This window comes from Corvus hawaiiensis, chromosome 5, assembly GCF_020740725.1.
Source record: "Corvus hawaiiensis isolate bCorHaw1 chromosome 5, bCorHaw1.pri.cur, whole genome shotgun sequence".
NCBI classification, from domain to species: domain Eukaryota; kingdom Metazoa; phylum Chordata; class Aves; order Passeriformes; family Corvidae; genus Corvus; species Corvus hawaiiensis.
The window spans coordinates 56,083,505-56,096,129 of NC_063217.1; the positions used below are offsets into that span (position 1 = coordinate 56,083,505).

General features: G+C 42.9%; 3 protein-coding genes across 8 annotated transcripts in view; 2 read left to right on the top strand and 1 right to left on the bottom strand.

The window, feature by feature from the left end:
• LOC125326147 (E3 ISG15--protein ligase HERC5-like) overlaps nucleotides 1–12,625 on the bottom strand; it is a 24,404-nt gene continuing 11,779 nt past the window's right edge. For all 3 annotated transcript variants that reach the window (XM_048304106.1, XM_048304105.1, XM_048304104.1), the window contains 13 exons: nucleotides 12,373–12,475; nucleotides 12,045–12,222; nucleotides 11,562–11,731; nucleotides 10,302–10,397; nucleotides 9,036–9,137; nucleotides 8,842–8,961; nucleotides 5,407–5,547; nucleotides 5,149–5,321; nucleotides 4,019–4,073; nucleotides 3,757–3,836; nucleotides 2,563–2,746; nucleotides 2,087–2,186; nucleotides 1–1,418 (listed from right to left, as the gene is read on the bottom strand). In XM_048304106.1, the coding sequence (XP_048160063.1) occupies nucleotides 1,204–1,418; nucleotides 2,087–2,186; nucleotides 2,563–2,746; nucleotides 3,757–3,836; nucleotides 4,019–4,073; nucleotides 5,149–5,321; nucleotides 5,407–5,547; nucleotides 8,842–8,961; nucleotides 9,036–9,137; nucleotides 10,302–10,397; nucleotides 11,562–11,731; nucleotides 12,045–12,222; nucleotides 12,373–12,475 (1,717 nt within the window). In that variant the 3' untranslated portion in view covers nucleotides 1–1,203. The remainder of the gene's footprint in view (nucleotides 1,419–2,086; nucleotides 2,187–2,562; nucleotides 2,747–3,756; nucleotides 3,837–4,018; nucleotides 4,074–5,148; nucleotides 5,322–5,406; nucleotides 5,548–8,841; nucleotides 8,962–9,035; nucleotides 9,138–10,301; nucleotides 10,398–11,561; nucleotides 11,732–12,044; nucleotides 12,223–12,372; nucleotides 12,476–12,625) is intronic.
• Nucleotides 6,245–6,730, top strand: PYURF (PIGY upstream open reading frame). Of its 4 annotated transcripts, none has more exons than XM_048304115.1 (3): nucleotides 6,245–6,373; nucleotides 6,404–6,479; nucleotides 6,589–6,730. In XM_048304115.1, the coding sequence occupies exons 1-3, from the start codon at nucleotides 6,253–6,255 to the stop codon at nucleotides 6,728–6,730; spliced, it is 339 nt and encodes a 112-aa protein (XP_048160072.1). In that variant the 5' UTR covers nucleotides 6,245–6,252. The 4 variants fall into 4 exon arrangements, with proteins under 4 accessions (XP_048160072.1, XP_048160073.1, XP_048160074.1 ...); XM_048304116.1 differs by having other exon boundaries at nucleotides 6,245–6,367; XM_048304117.1 differs by having other exon boundaries at nucleotides 6,245–6,361.
• On the top strand, nucleotides 6,763–7,332 carry PIGY (phosphatidylinositol glycan anchor biosynthesis class Y). The gene has a single exon (XM_048304118.1). It carries the CDS (start codon nucleotides 6,763–6,765, stop codon nucleotides 6,991–6,993), a length of 231 nt encoding a protein of 76 aa, XP_048160075.1. The 3' UTR covers nucleotides 6,994–7,332.

The following is a 12,625-nucleotide window of genomic DNA, read 5'->3' on the forward strand; positions in this document are numbered from 1 at the left end:
TAACTTAAAAGGAAGCTTTTTTTTGTTTTTTTTTTTTTTAGTAGGTAACAATGTCATTCTGCATCACACAGGAACGACTGACTTGATCAGCATATACAATACATCTCTTTGAAATACGCTTACATCAGCCTTTGACGCCACTTGTGAATGGCTCCCCCATAGCAAGGAGGACAGAGAACACAGACACACTGCTTGCTAGGCTTATCTACATAGGCAGATGCATAAGAAAGGAAGAACACAGCTACAGGGGTGAAAATTTAATCCATCATCAGTTAATTTAACACAGTGGAAGTCTTCTTTACATATGGATGTCCCCTGACACATTTAATACACCAAAGAGAAGACTGCTGAAAAATAATGATTTGTTTCTCTCCCCATCCACGTAGCAAAATACACAGAAAACACATATCCTGCCTGACAGTGTTAATATCCTGCCAGTGCTCTGCACTGTTTTGACAATGAGATTCCACAAGCCCTGCAAGCCTCATGTCCACAGGGCTCTTTAGACAGATCTGTTCTGCAAGCCTAAGATTTTATGATTTAATTGCGAAACATCTCCTTAGAAAATATAAAGAAACATAACAAATACAACAGTTATCACACTAAATAACAAAAAATTATTTTATCATAGTGCATTAGTATAGCTTTTTCAAAAGTCTAGGAATGATCAAATTTTCCTAAGAATTTGTCACAGATAAGTCATAGGCCATATCCAGGTGAGCCCAGACTGCTCCTTCAATTCACAGTCTCATTAGAGTTAGTTGCTCCCCAAGAGAACCCTTAAGTAACACCAGCTTTGCCTTGCAAGGGTGACTGCTTAGCACATCTTGGCTGTGTGCTTGCTAATGTATGAATGTACAAATCACAGAATCACTGCTGCTGGGATCTCACTCTATTAACACAACCAGAACAGTGCAGACCCTGCTTGCACAAATATGCTTGGTTATCAGCTTCCTTCTCTGAAGTGTGCCAAACAGGATTCTTCTTTCCTAAATTTACAGTCTAACTATGAGGTATCTGGTCTAAGCTCAATTTTATAAGCCATGTAAAATCTCAGCAAATACACACACTCGGGTGTTTATAAAGTGCAGTAAAAATATGGCAGAGCAGAAACCAGTAAACTGGAATAATTAAGAGAAAATATGACAAGTGAAACAAAGACTTGTTTTCTTATTTTTGCTTTAAAGTGCTTCTATCCAAGAATTAGGCAAGGCCAAAACCTTCATTATGCTCTATGGCATAAAGCAACTTCTCTTTGAGTACTTTTTTACTGCTGTATCTGGGGAGGAACAAAATGAAGTAGCAGGTCCTGGCCCAGGGACAGACCTCATCTGGATTTTCCACTTGAGGATCTTCAATACAAAATCTAAAATGGTCCAGTACATAGCCAGTGATTCGATCAGATCCTGACAAAAAAACTGAAGGAATGAAAAAAAGAAAAACAAGAACAAGTTAGCAAATTAAAAACCAAAACAAAATAATGTTAACTGAAAAACATGAAAATAATTAATGTTAATGAAAACCATGAAGGGAAATTAGTGTAAACATACAGTTATTTTCCTAAGCTAAGTATTTTGCTGTGTTGAATTTGCATCTGAATACAGTTTAAAGTCTCTTACCTATTCATAGTAATTACAAGCCCTCGTCTACTTTATATTGTGGACTTTGTGGATGAGAAAGGCCAGGCTAGGTCTGACTTTCTACCTTTAAAAAGGATGACCTAGCTTCTGCAACCCTTTGACAAAGGTAAACTGCTTACATCAACACAGTGTGCTCACGCAAGCTGAGGCCTCTGACCAACAAGACAACCACAAAAGTAAGGGATAAAGTTACTGCAGGCTTCAAGGTGGTCCGATGCACTCAGGCAAACCTCAAGGGATGTGAGGAGGGTCAACTGTCCCTGTGCAACTCTTTGTGTTATTTCTTTGTGGTTTTCACTAGAAAATGTGGCAACAGCAGGGGTGAACATGGGGAAAAGCTACAGTTTGGAACTATACTATAATAGTTTTTATGTGCAACCATCTAGAATGTGTGTTGGGGGGGAAAGAAAAGGGCTATGAAAAGTTTAAAATGCCCAATATATTACCAAGAAACATTTTCTTTTTTTCTTCTGGTAGCTTGTGAAACACAGCCCAAAAATTCCTGATGGTTTGATCTGACTTCTTATACTGTCTGTATACCACATTCTGTCAAAAAGACAAAAATAAAACAGGCCAGTTAATCCTCAATATTTCCATTTATATTTAAAGCAACATTTTATCTGATAAATTTTATAATCCTGTTCATAGATATTCAAATCCCCTTAACCTCTGGAATCTGCTTGTTCATTTGTTTTTCAAAGATTCATATGACAATCCCTGAGTTATGGCTTGATACTTATTCTCCTTTATTCTTGTAGCTGATGTAGATTAGAAACAGAACATCAACACAAATCAAAAAAAGAGAAAGCCCTTCGAGCTTCTGCCCATCTGTTCATGACCTGTGCACTCAATGAAAGATCAGGTCAGAAGCAGTTTATGCTTAGCAGATAGAGCAGAAGGACACTGTGCTTGTATACAATACCTTTTCCAGCAGATGCCAGTCAAATGTTATGTGTCCCTGGAGAAGAACCTGCAGCTCTTCAGGGAAAAACATCTTCCAATTTCTAGCTGGGCAGCCTCTTAAGAACCCTTGCATAAAGTCCTCAAATGGCTTCTGTACCGATTTATTGAATATATAATTCACATACAAATCAACATATTCTTTCCTGCAACAGATACAAAACAAGCATTGGTGCTTTTCTAAAAGGAGGATTATAGAGAACTTTATGCCTTATTCCTTTATTCCATATGACCTGCTGTGCTGTACAGACACATTCTTCACTGAGACCAGTCGCCACTGGCAATTAGTTATTCACTGAATAAGCTGGGAACATCTTCACAAATAAAAGAGAATGCTAGCCAGAATAGATTCATTTTGGTAACACTCCTTGTATTTCATGTGAACACTCCAATGAAATCCTATCAGACACTTGATTATTATAAAAGATGGAACCTAGCAGACCTAACACTCAATGAATACCCAAGAATTTCCCTGAAATCGAAATAAATATTTGCACAGCTGCTAATCAATAGTTTCACTCTTCTCTCTACTTCATATGGGGATTTGTGTAGTGACATTGTACTTGTACAATCAACTCAGTGTAAATGCTGTACTTGAAGCTTAAATAGCCCTTTCATGGATCCCTATGGGTCCTCAGGTCATCTGCATAATTCAGGACACAGAATTTCTCTCTGTCCTCTGTGTTACATTAATATTGACACAAAGCCTTATTGATAAATTGCTCCTTCTCATTTATGTACAAGATACATGCCATATATGTAACTAAGCAGGAAACATTTTGCTCTATAAAAACCCTTACAGAGGTGTACCTATAGCTGGGTTTCCCAGACAAATCACCTGTATTTCCCTGAAAATACTGTTCACTGTTATTTTTAAAATTTGTTAGGAATTTTCCTGTTAATGCCAGGTATCTGCATATGCTGATACCATTGTTGTCCAAGGATCCCCTTCTAATCCACTGCTTGCCCAAACTGCCAATGTCTGGCACGTGTGCAGCGAGTACAGCAGGAACGGAAAGTGTGCAACCTATTGGACCAAGACCAATGGCACAATACAGAGGTCAATATTTTCTAACAGTATATGGGGATGGGTACAGACATGTTTCATACACTTGTAACAAGACAACAGGATAAGAAATATAAAAATAAAACTGACCTGTTATCCTCAGTGACAGGAATGTTGGCACCATTTTTCTTAAGTTCAACAACCTCCGTGGAATCTTCTCCTTCCATTCCCTATGCAAATAAATTAAAACATTGGCTGCTATGTCTATATATGACACATATATATGTGCTACTTCTCTCATTCTTCCTGAAGGGTCTGACATAGCACTCCCACTAGTTTGAGTTTACAGACAAGTTGTGTCATTTGCACTGGGACACTGTCTTGCCCAAATACCTATGTGGGGATGTCTTACCGTGAAGTCCAAGTCCAAGCTATCACATTCATCATTCAAAATGCTCCGAAGATTCCTGTCAAAAACCAAAAGGGATTAAAGAGAGAAGAAACATGACCATTCAATGCACTTTCAAATTCTGCTGCAAACTATCCTTTGAAAAGCAGCGTTTAAATGCATATATATACACAACACCTACACTCACACAGAACTGTCATATATGGCCCTGAAATTTTGCCATGCTGCTGCCATGAGCTGAGCACAAACGCCTCCAGTAAAAAAGGATTCCAGGCAAGTCCATCCCCATGCCCTGTGTGGACAACTTTACACAAAATTCAGTGACAAGTGGGATTGGGACCACAACCTTGCTTCCAGACATTACCTAGTAAGGAATTAAGTGTGGACCAGAAGGGAGAATTAAGTGTGGACCAGAATTCTGGGACAATTGTTTTGGGGTGCAGCACCTCTCCAAGTACTGCAGACAACCTTGTGTTCCAATTCACTGAGGAACCTCAGTAAATTTAGCACCTCAGGAATTTACCACCTCAACACAGTCACTAGCTCATGGGATGGGGTTCTCATCTTCTTGGTTGTTTATAGCACTTGCATGGAAAGCTGGGCTTCAGAGGCCTTGAAGCATTATGCTGGTGGCAGCAGCACCTCTCCCTGCTATGTCTGCCTGACATCTTCTCTCCCAGTGCATGGAAACTCTGCACAAGAGTTCTCAGAACTGGCACAACTGCAGCATTTTGTAATACTGTACTTGTGCAAGACAATATTGTGGAAAGTGATAATTAGTAAATCAGAGAAAAAAACCCAACATTAATAATTGGGTCCTTAGTTCTTTCAAGTCCCAACTACAGCCCAAAGTGTTTTGAACTATATATTCACAGTGTGGACTTAAGCTTTTGTGGAGCAGAGATCTGACACCTTCTAAGCCATGAGGCTTGGCTTTTTATTTTGGCAATACCAGCCTCTGAGAACAACATCCATGCTCTGGACAAGGACCTCCTTGGAAATCTGTGGCTTCTAGCAGCTTCACAATGGCAAATGTGGATGCCACAGGTGCCCCGAATTCAGCCTCTGGGATCTCCCTGTGCATGGTCAAGGCAAGGGACCCAGCTGAAGCTCGGGCCATGCCTGGCTCATACCGGCCCACAGTTGGCAGCAGCTCCTCAAGGTCCTCCAGAGTGGGGGCCAGGTCCAGTAGCTTTTTGTAGAGAGCCCTGGGGAAGGGGAAGGGCACCATGCGCTGGTTAAACAGGGCCATTCCACAGAGTGTCCCAATCAAGAGGAAGGTGTCCTCATCCTCACAGCTCGAGGCCTGGTTAAGAACAAGCACACCAGAAAGCCATGACTGCCTTTTCCCATGGGTGGGTCCCACATCAACCCCCACAGGGCTGCCTTACCTGTTTGGGGAACCACACAAGGCTGGAGGCAAAGTGGCAGAAGGTGCCAGTGCCAGGCTGGCAGAGGGTCCTGGCTGCGATGCTGAAGAGCTCCTGGGACACCGCACCATCGTCCATCCCCTTCTCACCCACGAAATTCACCTGCAAGGTCCGAGACACCCATAGATAGAGACACCAATGTTGCCCACAAAATCAGATTCCTTACCTGGTGTGCAACAAGCCAATAATTACATACCTGGGAGAGAGACACTGATTATTTATTTCAGGGTTGTGCCAACCTGGGTACTCAGTATTCCACAAATCAAGCACATCCCACCAGACTTTTTGAGCCATTATTTATACACAGAAATTCAGAGTTAGCAACTTTCCAAGTCTGCTATGCTTGGTTAGTAATTTCCAAACAAGTTACATAACCCCAGCTAACTAACTTCCTCACACCCTCAGGGGAAAGGTCTTCACCTGGGCAGGGGTCTTTTTGCCCTGTGGGCATGATTTTTAGTTTTATAATGAACACAGTTCAGCTACAGGACCTTGAGTATTTTGCCAAGTTAGCAATGTATATACAGACATACATCAACACCTTGATTTACTGCATCCTTAAGGCTTTTTAGTTCCCGGATGTCCTAGGCTAGGGAATGCTGCCTGCTGCCTGTTCCACTGACTCGGTCTCCTTTCTTCCTGATTAGTCTTGCAAGTGTACGAAGATCTTAACACCGAAACCCATCCTGATTTAAGATGATCCCGACCCATTCTACATCCTGCACCACGCACAAACCCCCCGAGGCACTGGCGGCGCGGGGCGGGCTGTGGGCGGGCTGTGCGCTGTGGGCGGCGGAAGCGGCGGCCATGCTGCGCGGCGCGGCCGTGCTGCTGCTGCGGCGGGCGGCGCCGAGTGGCCCCGCGCACGGCCGGCACTGCCACGGGCAGCGGGAGCAGGGCTCGGGCTCGGGCTCGGGCTCGGGCTCGGGCTCGGGCTCGGGCTCGGGCTCAGGCTCAGCGCGGCCGCAGCCACAGCCACCGGAGCCATCGCTGCTGCGCTTCCTGGTGTGCCCTCTCTCCAAGCGACCGCTGAGGTGAGGACGGGGCGGGGGAGCTGCGCCCGAGCCCTGGGCAAACCCAGGTTAGTCACTGCTCCTCATGTTTTGCTTGGATGTTTCTCCCCCCTCCGACTTGGCTGGCTAGGTACGAAGAAGCTACGAACGAGCTCATTAACGAGGAGCTGGGCATCGCGTACCCCATCATCGACGGCATCCCGAACATGGTTCCGGAGGCTGCCAGGATGACGCACAAGAAGCCCCCGGCCGAGGGCTCGGAGCAGCCCTGAGGAGCCGCCGGGCGCGGCGGGAGCGGGGCCCGATGGCCGGAGCAGGGCTGCTGCCCTCCCTGCCCACGCTGACTGTGCTCGTTCCCCTCCTGTCCCTGGCAGGCCTGTTCTACTCGGCCAGCGTAGACGAAGCCTTCCCCCAGGGCTGCACCAGCACAAACAGCCTGTGTTTCTACAGCCTCCTCCTTCCTGTTACAATACCAGTTTATGTGTTCTTTCACCTGTGGACCTGGATGGGGATTAAGCTTTTTAGGCACAACTAGTGTGATGTCTTTGCTAACCCCTGGGCTTCTCTAAATCAACGTAATTTGTTTAATCTCATCAAGTATTGCACTTCATTTGAGAGAGTTTCCTTCTGGCACTAGTGACTGGCATCATTTTCCCCGTAGTATCTGGAACTGTATGAAGCAGCAGCCCATTGTTAACTACTGCTAATGCAGATGAAGAGTAGGAGTAATAAGAAACACTAATTCCCTCTGTTTTATCCCTTCAAGAGTGTTGTGCATTTGTAGTGGCACTAATTAAAACCTTCATTTTCATGAGGAAGAACTGTACTCTGACTGAATAAACCAAATTAAAATTAAAACATGCAATGATATGAATCTCTCTTGGAGAGCTCTGGGGTTTTTTAACCAGATTTGTGTACTGAAATATGTTTGTCTCACTGTCAGAACAGCAAAAATTAAATCAGATTGGTGTTTAATAACAAAACCTGAGATGAGTTAAATTAAGACATTTCTTTCTTGGGTTATACCCATGTCTGTATGTGCAGTACCTGCAGCTCTTTTCTTTCTAGGGCCACAATGAGAGTGCCCCATGCCAAGTTCTCAGAATTGTCTAAAAAACTTCCTAACAGGACACAGCTGTGAAGGGGATAGGTCAATGCTACAATGCAGGTTTCTTTTTTATGTTTTGCTTTTGGGTAGTTGGTATCTGCAACACAAAACATGTCCTCTACCTGCTGAAAAATGCAGAAATGCAGCACCAAGTTGTAAATGCTGCAGACCATACATAGTTTCCCTGGGTGGGATACTAACAGGGCAGTTATATTTCTCAGGCTGCTGCTTGGCAAATAATGCTGTGATGCACAGTGTGAAAGGCAGTGCTCACAAGAGGTGCGCCCAAAGGCTGACTTGAGCTAAGGGCAGCTGTTTGTCAGAGCTTGTACAATTGGTAGAGACTCAAAATCTAGAGGACAGTACAGAGTGTACCCTCACTGCCTCCATAAATAAATGCCTCTCTCAGCTGGCATAGTGAGGAAGCAGGAGGGAAAGGTAGCTTTGGGAGCCATTGTGAATATCCAAAGTATATGGGAAAGAAATGCTTTGACAGCTCTGGTTGGCAAGAGAGCTCACTTGGAGAGCACCAGAACTGGGTCATAGGGCACCAAGGTCCATAGTTCCTGTGGCACAGGCATGGTGCCAGACTTTGTGTTAGTGACAGGTGGGGCACGTGGTCTCTTAGCTGAACTCTGCTCTGGGCAGGTGTCCTATTCCCACATCAGCCAGCTAATGGCTTTTGCAGGGCAGGGCCAGCATCACGATTCCTGCAGGAAATGCAACTGCCACAACCTTTGGATCAGTGTGGAAGCCACAGAATAAAGGCACATGGAGACAGCAGCACTGTAATCAGATTCCCATCTCTCTGGCCAGCACTATCCTTCCTTTCCCTTCAGACAGCATCTCCATGAAAGAAATGTCATTTTGTGGCTGTGTTGCTTGCTGACCCCTCAGGCTGGTTCCCCAGACACTGGGGTTTTCATGTACAGCAAACTAGTATAGAGTCTCAAAAGTCAGACTAGCAGCAACAGTACTGGACTTAGACAACTGAGCAATTCTATTCCATTACCCCAAAGCAACCTCACAGTAAATAGCACTGCCACTTTCATTTGACTTACGCCAACAAAGCTGCCTGGAATAAGAATGTAAAATACTGCCCTCCAGATTTACACCATCTATGGAACATGTTTTATAATAATTTGGTGAGCAGTTCTTTTGTTGTATGCTCAGAGAATACCGAAACCCTTCTACCAATATTCAGTAACACTGAAAATCAAGGAACACTGCAGCAAGATAGTTAGAGCTAACAAGTAATACAATTTGGTATCTTACCCTTAAGATCTTCCTGAAATCTTGGTTTGAGGCGGATTTTAAATTTTTCCATATGTCTTGCAGAAGGCATTGTCTTCTGACGGCAAAATTCCATGTCTCAGGGATGCACATAACAGGTATCTGAGGATTGAAGTAATAGTCTGTTAGCAGTGTGTTTATCTCTTCTGATTGGTAACAAAATTTGCTGCACTTACAAAAGAGACATTGGACAGAGCCCTGCATTCTGTAATATGAATGTGGATCTTGCTTTTCCTGTCAAAGATGCATGGAAACTTGCTCAGATTCCATAGGACTGTCTGAAATGACAAGGAAGAAAGGAAAAGACATGTTGATTTTCCCTTGTGAAACCAGACTTCAGGGACATGCGTGCAGACTGAACTGCCAGTCTGTACCCTGGCAAACTCCTGTGTCTCTGAAATGAGCCCTTGTGTGCATGAGCACTGCACTAACAGAGGCTCACGTTCTAAAAACAGCTTCTACTTGCTCCTGTGAGTGAGAAGCAGAGAGACACTTGCCAACAGTAGTGCATGAACAATAAAACAGAGAGAATGATTTTAACTGCATCTTCCATAATTCAGCTAAACCAAAATGTCCTGGATACCCAGGTTATGGTACATTGTTTTTAAAAACTGCTGGGTTTATTATATGTAATACCAAAAATTTATACTGGTATAAAAATAATCTAATTCAAAGTGTTACACCTCCAGTGTGATAAGGCAGCAACTTCAGGTAATGTCCTAATTGGCTTTTGATTCTATGCTGTTTCTCAAACCTCCTTTCTCACTCTGGTTAGTTGGTACAAAATTGGTACCTTAGCAAACAAAAGCTTATGAAGGAATTAGGCAGTTGCCCTACAAATTCCAGCCAAGTTGCCAGAAAACTTACTTTTTTTTGCCAGAGGAAACCCCTACTATGCACATTTCCATTTCATACTGCTTCCTCTGACACTGACTGCATTTGGTAGCTAATTTTCACTCTGTGTCATCAAGAAATGCCACAGATTATTTTTTATTACCACGGCTTTGTTTTAAGATGTAAGTAAGTTGATACGCTCAGTAGGGTTTCTAAATAATAGGTTAAAGACACCTCAAAATATTTCTCTTAATTAAACTTTAATTAATTAATTTTAATTAAAAAGTAAATAAAATCCAGAGTAACGCGAAGTATAGCAACCATCCCTCGTGCTACTATTTCACAGTGAGTGCTAGTTCAAAGCAAACAGATTCTGCTTAAGATTAGCTCCAACTCTCAGAACCAGGGATCATCAAACCAGTTGTAGCTGCTGGAACACTGGGATGGTAAAGGGCTTGCATAATTTAGAGCACTGGAGGAATGGGGAAAATGAAATGTCTTCGAGATGTATTGGGTTAGTCTCTAGAGTTGACTTCCATATATATATTGTCAACTATTTAAATAAAAGAAAAAAAGTGTTTCACACTGCTGGTAAGATTTATACTTACTGTTACATTTAAGCATGAACATAAGTTGATAATCTCTATCACTTCAGGTACATAGAAGTTGCTTTCATGCACTCTGAAACCAGTTCTGGAGTTCACCTGCATTGAAACACGCAATATATCAGCAGCAGAACTAGTGTGCTGTCTGTGTGGCAGGACAGGACTGACAGGGCTTTCTGCAGAAAGGGCTCTGAGACCCTGTGCAGAAGGTAAGGGATAAAAGTGCTACAAGTATCACAGTGCTCCACAGTGAGAAGTCTCAGAAACCCATGTATAAACTAGCAGGAAAGCAAATTTCATTTCCAATTAAGATCCCTTAACAGGACTCCATCAGGAAAAGTATGTTTCCCTTGGAGTGTCTTTCATGTTGCAGAACACTCTGTGGTTCCCTATTCATGTTCCTCCTTGTTGTCTGGAAAAGATACTTGCAGGGGGACAGTGAACATGTAAAGCTCCAGGTCATGTAATCAGTTGCAGAGGAATAGGCCTGCTGCATTTTCGAGTTTATTTACCTGCATAAATACAGATTCAAGAGTCTAAACTTTGAGGCCCAATTCTGCATTCTCAGCCAAAAGGATATTCAACTCTGAACAAAATTTAACAAGTCTCTGTAGGGTATGCCCAGCCACTGCCCTGGAGGGATGTCTGCTGAGATAAGGAGATACAAGTCTCTCTGATTTATGCTGTGCACTTGAGCTCTTGACTTTCCTAAACTCTGAACATCTCTGCAGGAGAAAGTATGGTTGTCCAGAAAAACACAATTATTGCTCCCTTTGTTCTTCTTGTTTGTGTGCAGCTAAAGAGGTTCTATTGCTGTGGTCCCAGAGAATTTGTCAGGTTAGCAGGTTCTTCAATCATCACAGAGCATTACTGTGGCAGCCACAATGTGCCAAGCAGGTAGGTTGTCTTTTAAATGCTCTGAGCAGTTATTGGGGTGAGGGATCTCACCAGGAGAAAGGGGAATGGGCATGTTACATAGAGGACACCACATCCATAGCTCTGTAGGCATCAATGCATGCACTCCTGAAACCACTGAAAGCATTCTTCCCCTGCCAGGGGCTATAACATGCTTTAGTTCTTCATTTCTACAGAGGGTCAGTTTGGCACAACTTGAGCAGGACTCCTTCAAAACTGTGCTGGTGTAGAGCCAAAGAGATTGCTGAAGCAGTGTCAAACCCAGAGAATTGAACAAGTGAGAAATATTAAAATACTCTAAGCTACATTGATACAGCCTGTCTAATTGGGATCCAAGCACTTTCTCACCTGGTAAAGCCTCTGCAGTATTTGCAGAGGCCCTGTTTCAGCTGGGCCCAGGTTGAAGATGTGGTCTGGCCCCCTGGCTATGAACTCCAGGACAGATTGCTTGGAAACCCTCTGATACAGAATGACCAGCTCCCTAAAAAAGGGTGTTCCTAGATTTGACCATAGGCATTCTGTAAAGAAAACAGCTAGTAAGGTCACAGGTAACATAAAAATCACTGCAATTTGTGGATGAAGCTGCTTTTTCTCTTTTTATCAAATGAATTTAAAAAACCATTTAAGCTTGCACTACAAAAATTATAAAAAACCTCAGACAGAACTTTTTTAATTCTTGTGTCTTGCTGCATAGTCCTCATGTTTCTATGTCTATCAAAAGCAATTATTTCAAGCTCTGGAACACGTTACATCAGCAGTAATAACACTTGTTCTGCAGCAGAAAATGACCAAGCATTTACATCATTCAGTTTTATCATCATAAAATCCTACCAAGAGTTTGTAGGCCCTCAGGCTGGAGCTTCATGATGGCTTGAGCCATCTCAAGAATCAAAGAGTCTCTGTCCTCCCCCTGCAGAAGGAAAGGCAAGATCAAGTAGACCCTGAAATTTTCAGGTGAGATGGGAGAGGAAGACAATGACGGCAGTAAGTTCTTAATCTCCTTTTGCACCTTCAGAGGGAAAAAAAAAAAAGAGACAAGGGTTAAAATGCAATTCTGTTTTGCCAAAGTAATTAGGTGGCATGAAATTCCTAAGTTTCATGCACAAATCCAAAGCTCCTCAGTATCTGTTTAGTGAGCATCCTTATATCAAATCCTTACCTCCTGGTAGACTGTTTGGTTTTTACTGATCTTCTCATAAAAACGTTTCACTTCTGACATGTCTATGCCTGAGACTTCTTTGGAAGTTTTGAAATGTTTGTCTCTATCACAACACAAAAAAAAAGAACACTAAATAATGTTTTTTCTACTGACTGAATAATGAAGCATTGTAGTATTAGAAAATACTTGGAAAGTTCAGCCCCAGGTTCAGTGGGTATAATTTCACGTGTTCTTACAAGATAGACAACACAGG